The sequence below is a fragment of the Varanus komodoensis genome, unplaced genomic scaffold (assembly GCF_004798865.1).
Source record: "Varanus komodoensis strain SLA01 unplaced genomic scaffold, ASM479886v1 scaffold45, whole genome shotgun sequence".
In the NCBI taxonomy this organism is placed as follows: Eukaryota; Metazoa; Chordata; class Lepidosauria; order Squamata; family Varanidae; genus Varanus; species Varanus komodoensis.
The window spans coordinates 1,187,152-1,205,883 of NW_025336011.1; the positions used below are offsets into that span (position 1 = coordinate 1,187,152).

Below are 18,732 nucleotides of genomic sequence, written 5' to 3' on the forward strand. Positions count from 1 at the left end.
CTTTCGACACTATGCTTACAGTATCTGACTTCTGGAGGCAGAGGATTGCACAAGAGCTAATTTGGACATGTCACATAAAGGGGAGAGGGTGAATTTGCAGCCAACAAGTGGCGGGAGGGGGGTGCATTATGTGTACTTGGATTTTGTGCCACTATAAAAAGATTTTGTACCTTCAGTACTGAATCTCTTGCGAGTATCAAGGGTAATAATACCAAATTAATCCACTTCAATCCCGGGTTTAGCACAACAAAATGCTTCAAAGGCAAAAGGGATGTGTGTAAACAGTTCTGCAAGGCATTATAATTTTAGGCATCTACACCAACTACAATCTGGACACCTTGCTTCAGATATCCATGTCCATCCAATGTCATCCAGGTTGCATTACTGCAATGTGATCTGTGCAAGGTCTCCTTTAAAGATGGTTTGTAAACTTTGGCTGGTACAAAATAAGGTGGTTCAAGTACTGGGAAGTGTTACATGGTCATGTGACACCTACATCTTATCAGCCACACATATCTAACCACACAATGTATTTCAAAGCCCAAATCAGAGTGCAGGCATTGGCTTTTAAAGCCCAGCTTGGTTTGGGTTCAGAATCAGATTACCTGAAGGACTGTCTTTGCTCTTAGCAATCTGTTCACACTTTAAGATCAGTATGAGAAGTCCTACCTGTAACAACACTTTTGGTGATGACTATGAAGGAAAGGGCCCTCCAGGTAGTAGTCCCTATTTGTAGACCCTCGTTCCAACTAATGTCATTAAGGGCTCAGCATTACAGGCCTTCAAATGGGACTTAAGTATTCAATTATTTACTTTGGCCTACGACTAATTTAAGACTGTACAGGAGTTATTGGACACATGATACCATCTCATATCAATTGATAAGTTTGTTTTTATTTTCGTTTCAATTACTGCATTATGCTTTATGATTTTTAGTGTTTTATACACTGCTTTGGGAGAGTCTATCCTAAAAGGCAGCTTAGAAATCTTTTAAAGACATAAAATAGATTAATAAAATAAATCAGGGTTATCTCATGCAGAATTTAGCAGTTTGCTTTTTATTTTCTTCACCTCCCTGTTGTACTTTTATTACTTCTATTGTATTTATATTCCCTTTTTCCTCCAAGAGAGATTATTGAGGCTTAATCGCTGCAGGGACATTGAAGCCCAGATCTCTCATCCTGAATCTTGATCATAGAACCGCTCTCTAACCACTACCGCACACTGCTGTTTCACATTTCTGGAATTGGTATAGATACCAAAGCAATTATTTATTTATTAAATTTATATCCCACATCATTTTCTATGAGGAACAAAGGGTCACTTAAATAATTCTCACCAATTCATCTCAAAACAACCCCATGAGGTAGGTCAGTGTCAGTGATTGGCCCAAAGTCATCTAATGAGTTTAATAGTCAAGTGGACACTACAACCCACTACAAGTCCCATTCCAATACTCTAATCACTATGACACCCTGTCATGTAAGCATAAGCACTAGCTATGCCAAAACAGCAAGGGAAGCTTGTATACTGCTTCCAACCCACCCAACTTCTTGGGATGGTGGTATGTGCCTTGGAAGTCTCCAAATGTTTTCTTTAGCTGCCTCTTGAAGAGAGAGAAGAGTACCATACAGAATAGACCAGGCCCTCTACATCCTACCACACATTCAAAGAGGGCTGTATTAGTTGCAAGCCAGGCTTCTGGAATCATCTATCTAGAGCAACTGGGGAAGGAGGGAAATGGCACTCACTACTGTGAAAACCTCCACCTCTCCTGCTAAATAACCAAGCATGGAGCTGCTAGCCCATCCTTTACAGCTAACAATGGACTTACACATGTTATTCATTAGCGCTCCAATGCCCAGCTCTCTTGACCCATGGACACAACATGTAATTTATAGCGCTACTCGCCTACTATTCCTCCACCAGGCTCCATATGAGTGGAAGGGCAAAAAGCAATTCATGAATGACAGGGCCTCCATGAGCCCAGAAGTACTGAAACCACACAGGACAGCTATCTACATCCTGAATGTTCAGCCACGTGACTTCTGACATGACCACCCTCCGTGGTGGATGACTCACACAGGGATGCAATTGTGTGGCTTCCCAGCACACCTCAGAGTTGAGGAATGAATTGCTCTTTCTGCTAAGCAAGCTATAGAACAAGGGTTGCCTTTATATTTGATCTGAAACTACAATTGTACCCAATTTAACTATCATAGCTTCACTTTCAAGCTCTGGAGATTACTCTAGATATATTCCAACAATTCTTTACCTTGTTGCCTATTTGAGAGTATGAACTGATTTGCTTTCACATACTGGGTGGGCAACTTCTTTCCATTGAGGTCATATGACAGGAGGGCCACATGACAAACATAGGTGTGTCAACTTTTTCCATCTTTCTCTGCTACCCGTTTTTACTCTCTCCCTCTTTGTTTCCACCCAGCCAGGTTGCCAGGGAAGAGGCAGCAAGTTCTTACCCAAAGTCTAAACTGACCACATCCAGAGGGCATTTGAAATTAGTCCGAAAGATGCATATGGTCTAGGGCACAGGTTTCCTGACCCTATTCTATAAGAAACTGAACTCTGCAGTCCACCTACAGTACTATCCTGTGCTTGTTATAAGAAAATAGCCATAAAGAGAATTTGATGATTCAATGTGATGGGAGGCTGGACATCACAAGGATTGAGCAGGTTGATTTACAGAAGCAGCCAAGACTTACTACATCTACACAGATACTTTTAGTGTCCTTTGCTAGTACAGGGATGGTCAAGCAAATTGGTTTAGAATTCTCTCTGAGAATTAAAATATCTGCCTTCGTGAGGAAGGACTACACTGCCGTGTGAAAAGATACACTCAATGCTCCCTAGTCATATGGAACTATGTTTGCATATGCAACAACATAAAGGGGAGCCTGCTGAGGTGATAGGTTGGTCTACCTCACACTGCAGGTGAGGAATCTTGTTTTGGAATGTTCCCTACCACTCCCATGTAAAAAAACAAAAAGAAAAATGCCTTCTTGCAAGAATGATCTATTAAAAATCATACCACAGAACTGGGTTATATAATGCTTTGTTGTTCAGTCGCAAAGTCTTCCCCAACTCGTGGCAACCCCATGGACAACATTCCTCCAGGTTCTCCTGTCCTCCACCATCCCCGGGGTACACCCAACCCCACATCCACCTCTCCACTGACCCCATCCAGCCACCTCAACCTCTGCTGCCCCCTTTTCCTTTTGCCTTCAATTGTTCCCAGCATCAGAGTCTTTTCCAATAAGTCCTTCCTTCTCATTAGGTGGCTAAAGTGTTTGAGCTTCAGCAGCCCACTCCAAAGTGTGCTAGTTTTCTACTTGTAGAGAGGCATTTAGTACAAGGTGGCACAAAATGACATCCTCATCTGAAGGGATATAGTCCAACCACCCACTTCATCCGGCTGCATGTATAAACTAGGCCTACAATTCCATCAGCAGACAGCCCTGACAATTAAACCAACTGACCAGCTAATTCTGCAAAAATTAATAATCTTTATTTTACTTACATTGAAATCTTTCTGATCTTACTAGTGGAGGCCAGTTCAAGAAGGAAAGAAGGAAGAACAGAAGGAAGGATGGAAGGATTCTGCTTCCACGTTAAACAACAACTCTCACCACCCCTCTGAAAACAAAATAAACCCAAGGAGGTGCTATCTTGTTTTGAAAGCCAAGAGCACAAGCTATTCTCTCTCATTTCAAAATACTTCCTCTCTCCTTCCTACTTCCTATCACCACCTCCACAAGGGACACATAGGAAACACAGAATAAAGAAAAAGACAAGAATTATTGGGAAGGCTGTATCTTCCAGTGGGAACAGAGGGCAGGCATTGTTTACTATCTAAAAGAGAGAAAGTGCTTCCAGACAAACAGTTCCTAGCGGTACCAATCAGCCAACACTATGCAGCCATTCTTTCTTTTTCTCCTTAATGTGTTATTTATGGAGGGAGGGAGGGAGGGAAGAAACACACAAGGGTTACAAGTGGATTACAACAGCATCTGGAAACATGCATACACCTCAGCCAATAACATTTCATGAACAACGAAAGCCTCATCTAGAAGCACCCAGAGATTGAAAGAGTGTGCGGGTAGCTACAATTCCAACTTCCCCAACTCCAGCTACTTGAGAAAGGTGAGATATTGGCTTTTCACCCTTACCTCGCAGCTCCTTTGCAGAGCACTTACTGCTGCAGTTACTGCAGATGCCTGGCAAATGAATGGGATGTAGTGAATGAGAGTCTCATGGAGTAGGGGAGATGTAGGTACCACTGGTGCTCCAATTGCTCCATCCCAGTCTGCCACTTTTATAGGAGTCTAAAAAACCCTGAGGACATTTACACAACTTTTTGGCCTGGGAAATGCATGCAAATTTCATGGCTGAGAAGTAAATGGAGTTTGTGTGCAAATTTAAGAGTTAGGTAGTACACAGAAGGAAAATTTGCTTTGCCCTTTGGATTGCCCCCAGAAACTATTTTAATGCTCTGCCTGATTCAGCCTCAGCAGGACAAGAAGGCTCTCTACACATGGTCAGAGAGACTCTGTGTCATCATTATTTCACATGTTCCACTGAGCCATAGCACTTAAAATAGCTTCTAGGGCTAAACCAAGGCATAAATTAACCCCTCCTGGGGTGGTGGTGGGAATTGCAAAGGAAACATAACAGAGCCTTCTAGAAACAGAGGAAACAGCCCCACCACTTGCTTACATCCTTTTCTCCTTCCTCAGTCCTTTCAGAAAAACCCTAAACAAACAGCATTGAAATCAGAGGCATTTCCCTCAGAAAAGCAAGTCTTTGACTTCCTGTTTTTTAAAACATGAGACCCTGCAAATAGATTCTGGCTTCATGATTATTTTCCTTTTTTAAACAAAAACAACCCCAAAAATATTAAGCAAAACAATGAGCTATTTCCTGCAACAGCCTGGAAGGTATACCTCATAACTCACATTCCGGTTTGTCTTAGTACTACAAGCGGGATATCCTAACTAACAAGGTTGACGGGGAAAGAGTTCCTCCCCCTTTCCAACTTATTATCCTTCACAAAAATCCCCTACAGTTATCTTTAAAGGAGCCAAACGTTGAAACATTTAACCCCAACCACCAGAGCTGACTCCCTTTGGAGAAGGATGAATGAGTGGCATATATAGGAAAAGTAAGCATGTTCCACCCTGGCTTCCCACCTACAGTTATTCAGCTGTTACTTCTGCCACCACACAGAGAACTTGAAAGTACATAATTGAGAATGAAAGAAGATCCAGAAAAGGATATTGGCACTATCCTGGTCCCCTTTCACTTGTGCAACTCATGGAGGCACGGGGAGTTTGGTAAGGATTTGGTAAAGTGGACCATTTCTCTTCAAGGTGATGTCTCTGCCTGCCAAAGGTGACAGGATGGGCTGTGGTGGGAGAGGGAACTGAATGCCAGTCCTGTTTAAGACCAAACCTCCTTTCTCCAGGAGCAAAGACAAGCTTGGATCACTGATTGCAAAGCCCTCCCCTTGCAGCTCCCTTCTCCTGTAAAGGACAAACTTCTTGGAGAGTGAGCTGAGCTCATTATACTGCAACAGTCTTCAGAACTGACCAGATGTTCTCCCTGAGATCAAGAGCAGTACATCTTTCTTCTCTCCCAGCACCCCCCACTCCACTTTGGCCCACACACATATTCCTGTAATCAAAACCTTGGAACCTCTCTCTGAAGGCCTCATTTTGATCACAAAGGTTCTTCTCTCACCCACCACATTGCTTCCAGAGAATGAGTCAATTCTGGGCATGACCAAGCACTTCAGTTTAGGAAAAGGACTTTTTCCTACGTGGTTCACAAATGCTACAGTACACTCATTTTGGAGCTGCAACTGCTCCTCATTCTCTCTGCACTCTGGAAAGGGGAAGAAGCATCCTTTTAACTTGAGTTTCGAAAAGATGTTATGTCTTTTTAAGGATGTTTTAAATGCTTCACTGTCTTTTAATTTAATTCTATTTTCTTAAATTTATGTAAGCCACCTTGGTTCAGCAAAGCTCCTTTGCTTCAGAAAGGAGGTAGAGAAATACATACATAATAGTATGTATAATAATAGTTTATTATTTGCTCAGGACCATGTTGATGCAGAATCTCTTTCAGCATTATCAGCAGTCTCCTATTATAGCTGGGACAGGACTGCTGATTTTATGCCACCAAACTTTCAAGGCACAAATTGTTTACCCAGGACATTATATGCAGACAAGTAAGGCAGAAAAGGAGCAATTACTCAATTGACTACTGTGGAGAGTAACAAATACAATGTGGGAGTCATGGACACACACAGATCCTGAAAGCACTGTTGTTTAAATCCCAAGTCATCACTATTCAGATAAGCCTACTTGTGTGGTTCTACAAAGCACTGACCCATAAGCTGTTGTGTATCTTTCAGTGTGCAATATGACATGCAGATCACTGCTGCCCAGTTGGCAACAGCTCACCAGGTCTTCAGTGTTTTCAGTTTTATTCTCGTTTACCATAAGCAAGCTTTTCATCAAAGATACACATTTGTACTCAATGGATCACAGCTGGCAAGTGCACCTTTTAATGCACCATGTCCCTGCCCAAAAGAAACTTCATAGCTCCCTCTGAACCAGCTGTAGGCAATGAAATATAAAGCAGGAGGAATTCAAGCACCTTCCAAGTCTACCTAATATTTTGGAACTGATCATGCAAAATTAGCAAGGATGCTGGGGGCAGGGGAGGTATATAATTGCTCCTAATAATGTTTCTCAAGCTGTCATTGCAAGCAATTGTCTTCCCTCCCAGGAACCCCCACTAGATGTGCATGATCCTCAGGTGCCCACCTAGGTGAAGTTACAAAATGCAGAAGAACATTGGGAGACGTGGGCTTCCTGCCACTTGGAAAAATAAACAAGGGTCTTGCTTTGAAAGGGGAAGTTGAGGGTCCCAGTTTTCAAATATTGATCTCTCTAGACTTTTGCATCACTTATCAGGTCAAGTTTGACAGCTGTCAAATAGTTCAAAAGAGAGAGGGGAGAGAATTGACCTGCCTGAACTCCAGGGGAGCAATGGACGAACAATCCCTCGCCCAGGAACTCTTTTCTCATTCTTTGGCCACCCTGCTCTAGAACCCCTTAGCATGCAAAACTCCTTTATATGCCCTTTCCCCATTTTCCAAAAGCAGACATTTCCTGCTGCTAGTTAATGTGTTCTGCTTACCTCCTCCTCTCAGAGGGTCATTCCTCAGCCCTCCAACCAACCTGCCCAAAACCTCCTGGGCTCTGTCACCTACTGATAGAACTGAGAAGCTGGGCTTGCCTTCTCAGTTCTATCAGTAAGGCAACCTGGTGCTCTCCACTTGTTTGGAACAACAGTTTCTATAATTGTTGACCACTGGCCAACAATGGGCTTTACTGTTTGGGCTTTAAAGAAGTTGCACTCCGAAACACTTGGAGAGAACTAAGTTGTCAAGCTTTGAACTTTATGACATTTCAGTTTTGTTCTATTAGATTGTACCCAGCCTAATTAAAACTCTAGCCAGCTAAAGACCAGTTCTGCAATGGTTTTCAACAGTATAAAATACCCTTCATAAAATAATTTTGATCTGCTCTGTGTTGCATAAACAGTACACTTTCTCGCACCAATGATGTTTTAAATGACATAGTTACTTGGACTTTAGCCCTGAAATTGTGACTGAAATAGGCTATTAATCCACTGAAGGAAGCCTACTAACTCCAGCTATGGTCCCAGTCCACAGTCTGTGGGAAGGGCAGGGATCTGTGGTAAATCATTACAAAGAACCAAGAATGTGAAGGAGAAATGCATACTGACCAAACCCCACCACAATGGCGCTACAGTCCTAGCAAGGCTTCTGTTCCCACCCCCATCCTCCTCCACAAATCTTTTCTTACACAAGCAGGTTTCATGAACGCTGTTACTGTGAACAGCTAGACCAGGAGTTCTCATTCATGTTGATGAAGACGCCTGTGTGTCAGATGCTGACCAGGACTGACCAGTTTTTTGAAATGGGAATTATCCAGCTTTTAAGGCTGCCTGGAAGCCACACCCCCCACACCTTAGACAGATTTTAACTAGCTGTATTGCCTCGCAGCATCTCCAGGGTGCTCTTTTCTCAACGAAGGCATCTTCTTCCATTAATAGAATTGTCAGCAACTAATATGATACATGGCTGAGTATCGGCCTTAAAAACATGTGTATGTGCTTCCACCTCACCCATCCCACAGAAGTCCTGTTTCTGAGATCACTTTTCCCACTACTAGTACCACGAAAGAAACTGGAGACGAAAATAGGATTTCACATCCACCCATTGTGAACATGATCTTTGCTTTGTTTCCACAAATATAATTTTACCAAGTTAGGATAAAGGACAGATTTGGGCTCTAGAACATAACTGTCTGTGACACCTTGTATTAACTCAGGGATGAAGAAATCACACTAATCATATGTTCAGAGATCATATCGTTTAGTACTACTTCAAAAAAACCTGTCACTAAACCGGCACTGAATATAGGCTGGGATAAACTGAATCCTCCGAAAAGCCATTCAGAAGACACAGCTCATTGTTGATGTTTTAGGTTTAACCTGAGTGCTGCCAGCTCAGGAAAGGGCTCCCTTGCCAGTTCCCAAACTCACTGTGTGTATGTGGCAGGTGTATGCATACACACTTTTCTGGTATTTCAAGTTCACAGTTGCTGGCGGCAGGAGGAATCTATCTGGAATGCTCAAGCATCTGTCGAGCTGAAGCTATAAACAAGCCACCATCTATAACAGGGTGCAATTGATGAAGAACAATATAAATATGGGGAATATGGATAGAGGACAAGGGGGTATATAGAATTTAGAAGCCCATTAAACACCTTTCTTTCTCAATTCTTATCCAGTGGTATAATTTCCTGACCCTTTTAATTCTTTGCTTACCCTCAAGCTTTCACTATAAAAAAGAGCATGGTTATTTTCACTTTAAAAAGGAAAGCTAATATTCGAAATGATCTGGAAATATTAGTGTGTGTCATTCTCTCCTACCACAAATCACATCTAATTTGACAAAAATTTAGGGCTATTTCATACACACATATATCTACAGATCTTAGGTGGCAAAAATACAAGTCATTAAATATATGTATATTCATCTGAAAGATGTGAAACCAGCTGTTCACTTTTGTGCACAAATTGCAGGGACATTGCAGAATAAATGAATAGCTTTCTCCTGCAAGAACCACCCACTTGCATGAGTGGGATCAATGGTCAAGCCTAGTGATGTCACAACAGCACACACAATATGACCAGTCACACATCCGGCCATCCGTGATATGCAAGAATTGCCTCCAAGCAACCAGAAAGGTAAGCTTCACAAAATCTGGCTCTTCCCTACCTCCTTTCAGATCACAAATGTCTAATGTGCATTTTTACAGGAAAACAAACTACTATCTGTTGTAGACCTCTTCACAACCGAATACTCTTTCTATATCAGCTAAATAGTAAAACACCATGAACCTTGGGGTGGAGGGAATCTTTGCATGCATCTCAATGCTGCACAGAGTGATCAGCAGCAGAAATATTAAACCACCTGCGATGTATACTCAGTCTCCTGGTAGAAATTATGTGGGGGTGCCAAACTTATTGCAAATTCCAGAAGCTGTTGGTGGCAAAAAGCATAAACCCAAATAACTTCCACTTTCCTCTTGGCTTGAATTTGCTTGGCAAGCTGCCTACCTCTGCAAGGATGAAGTGTCCTTTAAAACCACAAACAGCACTTCTGAAAAATCACAATACACACCATAACAGCCAAAAATTTCTCAAGAAACCATGTGGATGTAGAGACACACCCTTTCAGCAACTGTCACCAGTCATAAAGATGAACACAGGTGAAAATAAAATGCACAATGAACATGCGGTATTTCTCAGCATACTCTAGTTATCTATGACATTTCATGCACTTTAACAAGTTCCAAGAAGACAGCATATATTCACCCCTGTCTCTTTCTTTTTCAGGAAACACAAACGTTTCCTGAAAATATGCAGCAAGCAATGCAATACAGACTAATATGAACCCTGAAGGTGTGATGCGAAAGTTAACACAACACCGTGGCATCCACTTTAGGTCCAGGGCCTGTTTGCTTTTGGTCCTTGGAAATGCTGTTTCAGGAACACTAAAACCTGCCACACACACACTGCAAGGTGTTGTCAATTCTTGTGTGTCCTTAAGCAACACACATTTGGAAAATATTCCACATTTTCAACTACTGGCATAAATCTTCTAAGAACCAACTCTTGAAAAGGAAGAAGAGAAAAATTGCCAATTCTCATCACATTTTTCCAAACCTGAGAGTTTCGGCTGTTGGCAGTATAGAAATGAACTAAATAAACCTGCACCCAACCAGTTAATTGCAATAAGCAGTTGTTTCCCCGTTCACTTCCCTACCTAAATATACACTCACTCTCCCGTTCCCCTTTCAACTCAGTGTATCCACACCCACGGCCCACACCTTAGCAATTTGAACAATGTGCATGCAGGTAAATGCCTCTTTTTTGTCGTATGGTGAAGACACTTGACCAGCATCAGCACAAGACAGACACCACAGCCAGGCAGGGTTTAATCAGAAGAGGACACAAAACTCCGGCCTTTGCATAAAACTACCATGAAGACACACTCTTTCCTAAGGCCCATCTGTATATTCAGAAAGAAATCATTCCAATGAAGTCCATTCTTAATATAAAAGACGCAGAGAGGAAATCCACTCTGGACCAGGTGCAAAGTTTCTCCCCATCCCACTTTCTAGGGCAGTGATAGTGAACCTATGGCACACGTGCCACAGCGGGCACGCAAAGACCTCTCTGTTGGCACGTAAGCCAAGTCGCCCCAGCATCGCCCCAGGAGTCGAGCATCAGATAACAGTGCACATAATGGGGCATGCGCGTGCTTGGAAAGGAGTAGCAGCGCCAGACGATGACATCACGAGCCACGACTCCTTCGCTGCAACTTGTCCAAGCTTTCACATGGCCGGTCAGTGCGCTGTCAAGGATATATATATATTTGCTTGGACTGGCTGTGAGTTTTAATACATTCGTTTTTGTTAACACAAGATTTTAGCTTTGAGTTTTCTTATGAAAAATTGAAATTTAATATCTAAGATTTAGCAAAGAGATGTTCTAATTAATGTTGTGCTGTCCCCCTGGCGTATTTGAATCTGCAGCATCATATTCAGGTTTTATTGAATATGTGTTGTAAGCCGCCCCGAGGTTAGTGTTGTAAGCCGCCCCGAGGCTTCGGCGAATGGGGCGGCATAAAAATGTTTTAATAAATAAATAAATAAATAAATAAATTAAATATTGCAGTGTTGGCACTTTATGATAAATAAGTGGGTTTTGGGTTGCAGTTTGGACATTCGGTCTCTAAAAGGTTCACCTATCACTGTTCTAGGGTGTTCAAATTTAACAATTTAACAAGGCTTACTGCTAGACTGAGTTACATTCCAGCCTTGGTAAGAATCATACCCGATCATTCATAACATGATGTTAAAGAGCTTCTGGAAGATTTTAGCAGTAGTTTCAAGCATTTGGGACAGAGAGAAGTAAACAGGCAGGAAAAGAGGTTATGAAGAAAGCATTCAATCCATCTGGACAGAAGAAAAGAGCTGAACAGGGAGTCCTTTTCTGAAGGAAATATCCCTTCAGCCCCCTTTAATGTGCAAGGGATTGCAGGATAGCAGTTCCTTTCTCTTCTCAGTCATGGGACATTCAAAAGAGGAATGGCAGCTGTTTAACTTTTACTGAAACAGCTGTCTGAAAATGAAATCCGTTTACAGATGAAGTTCATGTGCAACTCAATTACTGTAGTTTGAATGGCAGGTATGAAAAAGGAAACAACCTCTATGATGCTGAATGCTGAACAACCTCTATGATATAAAATGTATTCAAAATCCATACAGAACAAAAATATCAGTGATTGGGAAACGGTATCAACAGGCAGCTCAGAGGCTGCCATAGTTTAGCTAGTAACACCAATACAAAACCATTCATATTCCTATTTTGCAAGAACAATACCCATTTGAAACATAAAAGGCTAGGGCCTTATCTAAACACCTTTCCCCTTAATTCCAAGTCTCTCAGAGATGGTCATGATTCTTTTGGACTGAAGGGAAGGTGTTCTGCCCATGCTCAGAGGCTTTCTTACTTTACACGTTACATGTTTCAGCCTTGCCACTGACTTCCAGGCATGAGATCAAACTAAATTAATATAAGTGCAGACCCTGCCCCAAAATCTGACTTTCAATGTCAGCACCCAGCCTTTGGATCAAGTAAAGTAAGAGTAAGAAAATGAGAGCATCTGTGTTCACAGAGCAGCTAACAAAGTAACAAAGACAAAATAAAATATGCCACATACATTAACAGAAAAAAGCAATCCATTAAAATAGCCCAGGAGATAGGGAAATGGGACTCCCCAGATGTTGTTGGATTTCAGCTCCATTCTGCTCTAACCAGCCTAGTCAATAGTGAAGGAGCTGTAGTCCTTCAGCATTTGCACATTGTAGGCATGTCGTGAGCAAAGCCAGCTAGAGCCAGGGGTCAGAGTAGATGGCCTGGGAGGCCCCTTCTGACTTGTACTGTTTCTATGTTCCCTATCTCTGAAATAGGTAGCTAAAATCAAAACTATGGTTATTGCTTTTAAAACACGCTTGGAGAAACAAATATTTTTGCCTGGCAGCTAAATGATTCTTAAGAGAGAGAAAGGGCAGTCTACTGGCTTCCAAAGGCAAGGAATTCCAAAGGCAAGGAGCCACCTCTGAGAAGTCTCTGCCATCAAACATCACGCTTCACACTGCAGAGACTGGGGGCAACCAGAGAAAGGTTTCTGATGAAGAAAGAATCTTGAGGGATGAGCAAAATGAAGCAGAAGATGTCAGTTCAGCGTTTATTTGTGGCCTATATCACATACAGCATTAAAGGTTAAAGACCAGTGCCTCTTGTTTTAGTCAGCATAGGTACATTTCGGCTTCAGCACATCTCCTAGAGGTTAAACATGGAATAACTATGATCCTCAAAACAGTTGGAAGCTGCAGTTCCATCCATGGAGTAAGTCCCAGGTCTTGTGCTGTAAGGCAGTTGTGATGTAAGGCAGTAGACAGGTCTTGTGCTGTGAACAGTTACCTCTAGTTCCTCTTGCACAGTAGCTCAGAGAGAAAAAGGAATTTGGCTTCAATAGAAAAATGTTCCCTAATTTAGTGCCTTCCAGAAGTTTTGGACTTCAGCTCCCACAAACTGCAGCCAACACGCCACAGTTCAGGGATGGTGGATCATAATCTAAAATACTTGGAATGCATCAGGCTGGGAAGGGGGTGAGAACTGATGGGGGAAAGTGCAATTAAAATGCATTGCTAAGCAAAATCCAGAGGAAAGGTGCCACTTTTTCCTTTTTTAAATGACATTGCATCCGGTTAAAAAACACAAGTCGAACCGGATAGCTTGGGACAGGCAGGCAGGAACTTCTGCATGCTGGGAAGCTGATAAGTGGGGAAGCCTGGAGCCTGCGGGGGATGCCAAGTTGACAAGGAGTTTCAAACAGAATAAAAGAAAAAGAAAAAGGCGTGGGAGGTTTTCAAGTTCAGAAGCCAAGGCTAGAGAAGGCACATTCTGGGTAAGAATGCTTCAAACACAGATAATTAATTTCTCAAAAGAAACAGACCCATCTGGAAGGCATGCTGCCTGAATAGAAAGCTCCAGCCTTCTGACCCCAGATGTGCAAGAGGCAGGAAGCAAGCCAGAAATGCAACCTACATGTGCACAGAAGCACTATTCTACATTGGCTAGGGCAGCCTTCCCAAACCGAGTATCCTAGAACAGGGTAGCTCTCCAGATGTTCTTACTTTCTAAAATCCCCGCTAACATGGCTAATGGTCAAGAATGCCTGGGGCAGATGTCCAGAATATCTATAGAGTAACTTTTTGCCCAAGACTGCCTTAGGAAGATGCAGAGTAGTACCTCTGCTAGTTGGAATTTGTAGTCCAGTATATGCAGAAGTCCAGTACATCTTTGGGAAGGCTCTCAGATGTTTCAGGGATGAGACAGTCCCCAAATTAAAGCATCCAACAAGAGGACTGGACCTCTTGCACTGTAGTAGTGCATGGGGCCAAGGGCAAATGGTGGGACCAAAAATACTACCATTTACATTGGAGAAAAATGTGCAACAGCCAGGATATCACAAAAGATTGAGGGCATGAAGAAAGAAAGCTGGAGATATAAATCTGAGGCCCTAGAGGGCCAGACTCAGATTCCCTAACAGGCAGTGTCAGCCCCCAGGACAGAGGTTCTGAATGACTACGTTACTAGGTTCAGACAACACAATAATCAACATTCAGGGCTGAGTATGGATTGAGCATGGGTTGTTGCAAGCCATGGCCTGTTAACCACAAACAGCCCATGAAGAGAACTCATGATTTGTGGTTGCAATTTGAGCTGCGGATTGTTCACCATGTTTGTTATCTCAGGTGGGTTCAGACAACACAGTAACCTAAGTTTCAACAACAACCACCCATGGTTCACAGACAACTCACATTCAACGCTTGAATATGGATTACTGCATTGTTTTAATAGAGTCAATATAATCCCATTAAGCATAGGCAAATTATAGACTGTTTATGCAGCAGTTCAGCTGGGAATGGGAGCAGGAAGGACAAGGAAAAGGAATGATTTCAACCACACTTTCCCCTTCCTCTGCCCACAATTGACAGAATTATTGAGGAACGGGCAGTTTTAAAAGCAATGTAATGGTCTGGGAGGTCAGAGAAAGGGACCTGTCTTTTATAATAGCATCCATTAGACTTCTCCATTAGCAAGAAGACCAGTTAAACAACCATGCTTTAATACTGCTGCCCAGGCCAAGAATCTTCCAAGCTCCTTATACCAACAGGGCTGGCAAGACTAAAGAAAAATAATCATCTGTCAAGTTATATTTATCTCAGAAGAAATCAATGTTGCTTAAAAGACTGCTGTTTTTTCTTAATCTTATACATAAGTGAGATGTATCATACCTGAAGAGAACAGATGTGCTGCCTTCACAGCAGGACAAATGCATTAAGTGGTAATTTAAGTAGGATAATTTATTTATTGTATTTTTAAGCCATTCAACAGCAAACACTATTTGGTGGCTTGCAAGATTAGAATTCAATACAAATCAATAAACAGCACAGGAATGGAATATATAAAAATGCCCATAAAATCCTTTCAAATTAAATGCTTTAGTGAATTGAAAGGTCTTCACCTTGTACTAAAATAGTAACAACAACAACAACATAGCACCAGAAGGGTCTCCATGAATGGGAGGCCTCAACTGAATTGTAGCCTAATTCCTATTGGAAGGAGCACCCAGAGGAGTGCATCTAAGATGACCTACAGGTCCAAGCAGGTACATATAGGAGAGATTCCTTTAGATAAGGAATGTTGCTGCATTCCAACTCCCATCAGCCCCAGCCCAGCATAGCCAACTATCAGAGATTATAAGAGCTGTATTCCAGTGTTATCTGGAGGGCCATGCATTCTCTGTCCCAGTGTTAGACAGTCTGGCACCAAGCAATTTAAAGGCTTAACAGCCAATGTCAGGTGATAAGACAAGGATGAAAAAAGAACATACATATATCATATATACACAATGTGAGTTTAAACAGGCAGACAAAATCTTTCCTTAGATTTCTTTCTAATCACATCCTCAGATTACACAATAAACCTCAGCTCACTTGAGTCTCACAACAGTACTGAGTAAATTCTACTGTATTATACCCAAGTATACTGACCAGGAGTATATATCTCAGTGTCCTCAAGCATAATTCCAAAACTCCCACAAACTTTGACCACTGGCCATATTGGCTAGGACCGGCAGGAGCTGCATTCCTGAATTCTACAGGGCACTAGCTTGGCTCCCCCAACATAGTTTCTTAGACCACCTTTCTGCCATCCGAAACCTAAGGCAGCTTTCGAACTACTACCATCTCAGCATGAAAGTGATGCATTTGACATCTTGCACAGAATTCAGCATTCTGGGAATCAGCTGTATTTAACAGCTTAAAATATCAAGTTCCTAATTCTTAAGATTACAAAGACAGGCAATGAAAGCTCAGAAAGTGGATGCTAAATAGGATTTTCAGGCATCAGAGTATAACTATCTATTGATTTAATTTATACATTCTGCAGAACTTAGCTTTTTGCTGCAGAATTTTTATTTTTCTAAAGCGCAGCATATATATAATTATGACTTAGAGACAAGCTAACAAATAAAGGGATTTAAATCTAGGTGTGCCACACTTCCACATAAGTTTAACCTTTACAAAGTCATAATTCATCCCTCCATCGTCTGGAATAATAGTCAAGAACAGAGTTTCCCTGGGCATGTACAGAAGGTATTTCCCTTGCCATCATGTAATGGCAACCAGTCCCCCTTAATGCCAAGAGAGGTAGTAAAAGTTTTGTGTCAATCCTTTACTGCAATTACTTCCAACCTCAAACCTCTTTGTCTTAAGCCTGGTTTATATATGCAGAACAATGAGGTGGAAAAGGCGGGGTTAAGGTTAAAGCATGAACTTTCCAACTTCATTCATCAAGTGAGGGGTCACATATTTTTAATGCTCTGCTTCATAGGAAAAAAAAACCCTCTGCACATGTAGAAGACCAAAACAGTCACTGGGCTAGAACTTATCTCCTTGACATGCTAGTCTTCTACATGCAAGGTGCCTGTGTGTCTTGAGGAGGCCATTAACAATATTATATACTCCACCTGAAACCTTCATCCTGGAGACAAGAAAGCTTCTTTCTTTGAGGCCAGGACCCCAACAGAACTTCAGGAGACTGTTCAGCAATAACCTCCCCAAATCATTGATACAACTAAGAGTCAGGGTGCCAAGGAGCATACAAAAAGCAAGCGATCTCACCTCTCTACGTTCACCTCATCCAAGTAAAATTTACCTTTTTATACTTCAGATAATATAACTACAATGCAAGGGTCCACGCTGAGGAACACTGCCATGAATTGGCATCCCCGCTTTACACACTATACATGCAACCAGGGTTGAATCACCTTGAGAGCGCAAAAGCATGATAGTGTCTCAGTAATCAAAGCTAGTTTGCCTGCATTAAACTATCTGTTTACATTTTATTCAATCACAGAAACAAACAAGTCAAAACCAAAAAGCAAACAAATTAATGCACCATCATCGTTCTCATGTTTCACAGTTCCTATCAGCCCTGACCCAAGAGCCCTCTACAATCTCTTCCCTGTAATCCACTTACCTGGGCCACTCCAGCATTAAAGGAATTTTGGGTGTCTCTGTCATCTCTTAACAGAGGCTCCCCACCTCCAGAAGACCCTTCACTCCACCACAGTACAGATGCTCTCTTTCCAAGTCCTGGCAACCCCTACTTTGATGCAGTTAACAAATAAATGACCCAGCCTATATCAAGCAACCCACCCCCACTTCCCACGGCATTCTTTAGTCAGCCCAGTTGATGCACTATGACCTTCCAGGTTACCCGGTATGACCTCCACCCTCTGCCCCGGTGCTATCCTATAACCTGCCCAATTTGATCCTGCCCATCTCTGGTCCAGTCTGTCTTCAGTAACATCCAGCTGGCCAAGCAGGAACATCAGCAGGGAGGATGCCCCCACCCTGTATTTGGCCAGTATGACTATCCCTCCTTTCCAAGCTCATGCCCCAGTTTATCAAGTATGACCTTCCAACATTTGCCCACGATCACCTCTATGCCGCTCCTATAACCCGTTTTCCTATCCCAGTCCCGACTTGCCTCGGGGCTCCTTGAGGGCGGGATCCCAACCAAGCAAAAGGCGACTCCATTCATCGGGCGCGGCGTTTGCCCCGACGGGGCGGACAAGCGGCCAAGCTGGCCGGGAAGCGAGCGAGAGCCGACGGGACAGAACGGCGGCAGCAACCAGGCTGGGGAAAGCTTAGCTCGGCTGGGCCAGGCTGCCCAGGCGGCTCCGCCTCTTCCACGGCAGGAGGGAGGGAAAGGGAAAAGGGAAGGCCTGGCCGCCCGCTAAGCCAAACAAGAGGAGGAGCTGCAGGCAGGCGCGGCAGTGGGCAGGCCGGACGGGACGGACAGTTGAAAGCGCGCGGAGACACCCGCCAGCCACGGAGGAGTTGGTGGCAGTCAGAGGGGAAAAAGAGCGGGAAAAGCAAACGCACCCAGGCGAGGTAAGAGTAGGAAACCCACGGGAGAGGCAGCAATGGGAGCCAAAAGGGAATGATAGTGGCCCAGAAAAATAGGAACGGGCGGAAGGAAGAGTGACGAACGACTCCAGTGAAGAATGCCAGAAGGTTCCTATAGAAAGAAAGAGGACTTATGGCCGGGAGACCTTCAGAGCATTGCTGGCAGTAAAGGAAAAGGGCCACTCTTGAGATTAGAGCATCAGGGGGCACCTGAAGCCTTCCCAGCTCCCATCAGACGCTGGTGATGGAGTGGGAATTGCAGTCCTAACAATATCTGGAGGGGAACAAGTCCCCCAATTCTCAGCTGAGGGAAGATAAAGTGGACAGAAGAAGGCCATAAAGCCCCAGGCGGGGTGGGGGTGAGGGGAGAGAACACACAGGCCTAATTGAAGTGGGCAAGACACTTGGTGCTTCCAGATGAAGCTTTTATTGTGCAATGGCACTAACTCCTTCGAGGCATTTTTTTGGGGAGGGCTCACCACGGTCTTCCATTCGT

The 18,732-nt window shown here is 43.0% G+C and overlaps 1 protein-coding gene across 4 annotated transcripts in view; it reads right to left on the bottom strand.

Annotated features, from left to right (window-relative positions):
* The window catches only part of ARHGAP23 (Rho GTPase activating protein 23), a 149,020-nt gene extending 130,987 nt beyond the window's left edge, over positions 1-18,033 (bottom strand). For all 4 annotated transcript variants that reach the window (XM_044444733.1, XM_044444736.1, XM_044444737.1 and 1 more), the window contains exon 1: positions 17,815-18,033. In XM_044444733.1, the coding sequence (XP_044300668.1) occupies positions 17,815-17,868 (54 nt within the window). In that variant the 5' untranslated portion in view covers positions 17,869-18,033. The remainder of the gene's footprint in view (positions 1-17,814) is intronic.
* Between the last annotated feature and the right edge of the window lie 699 nt (positions 18,034-18,732).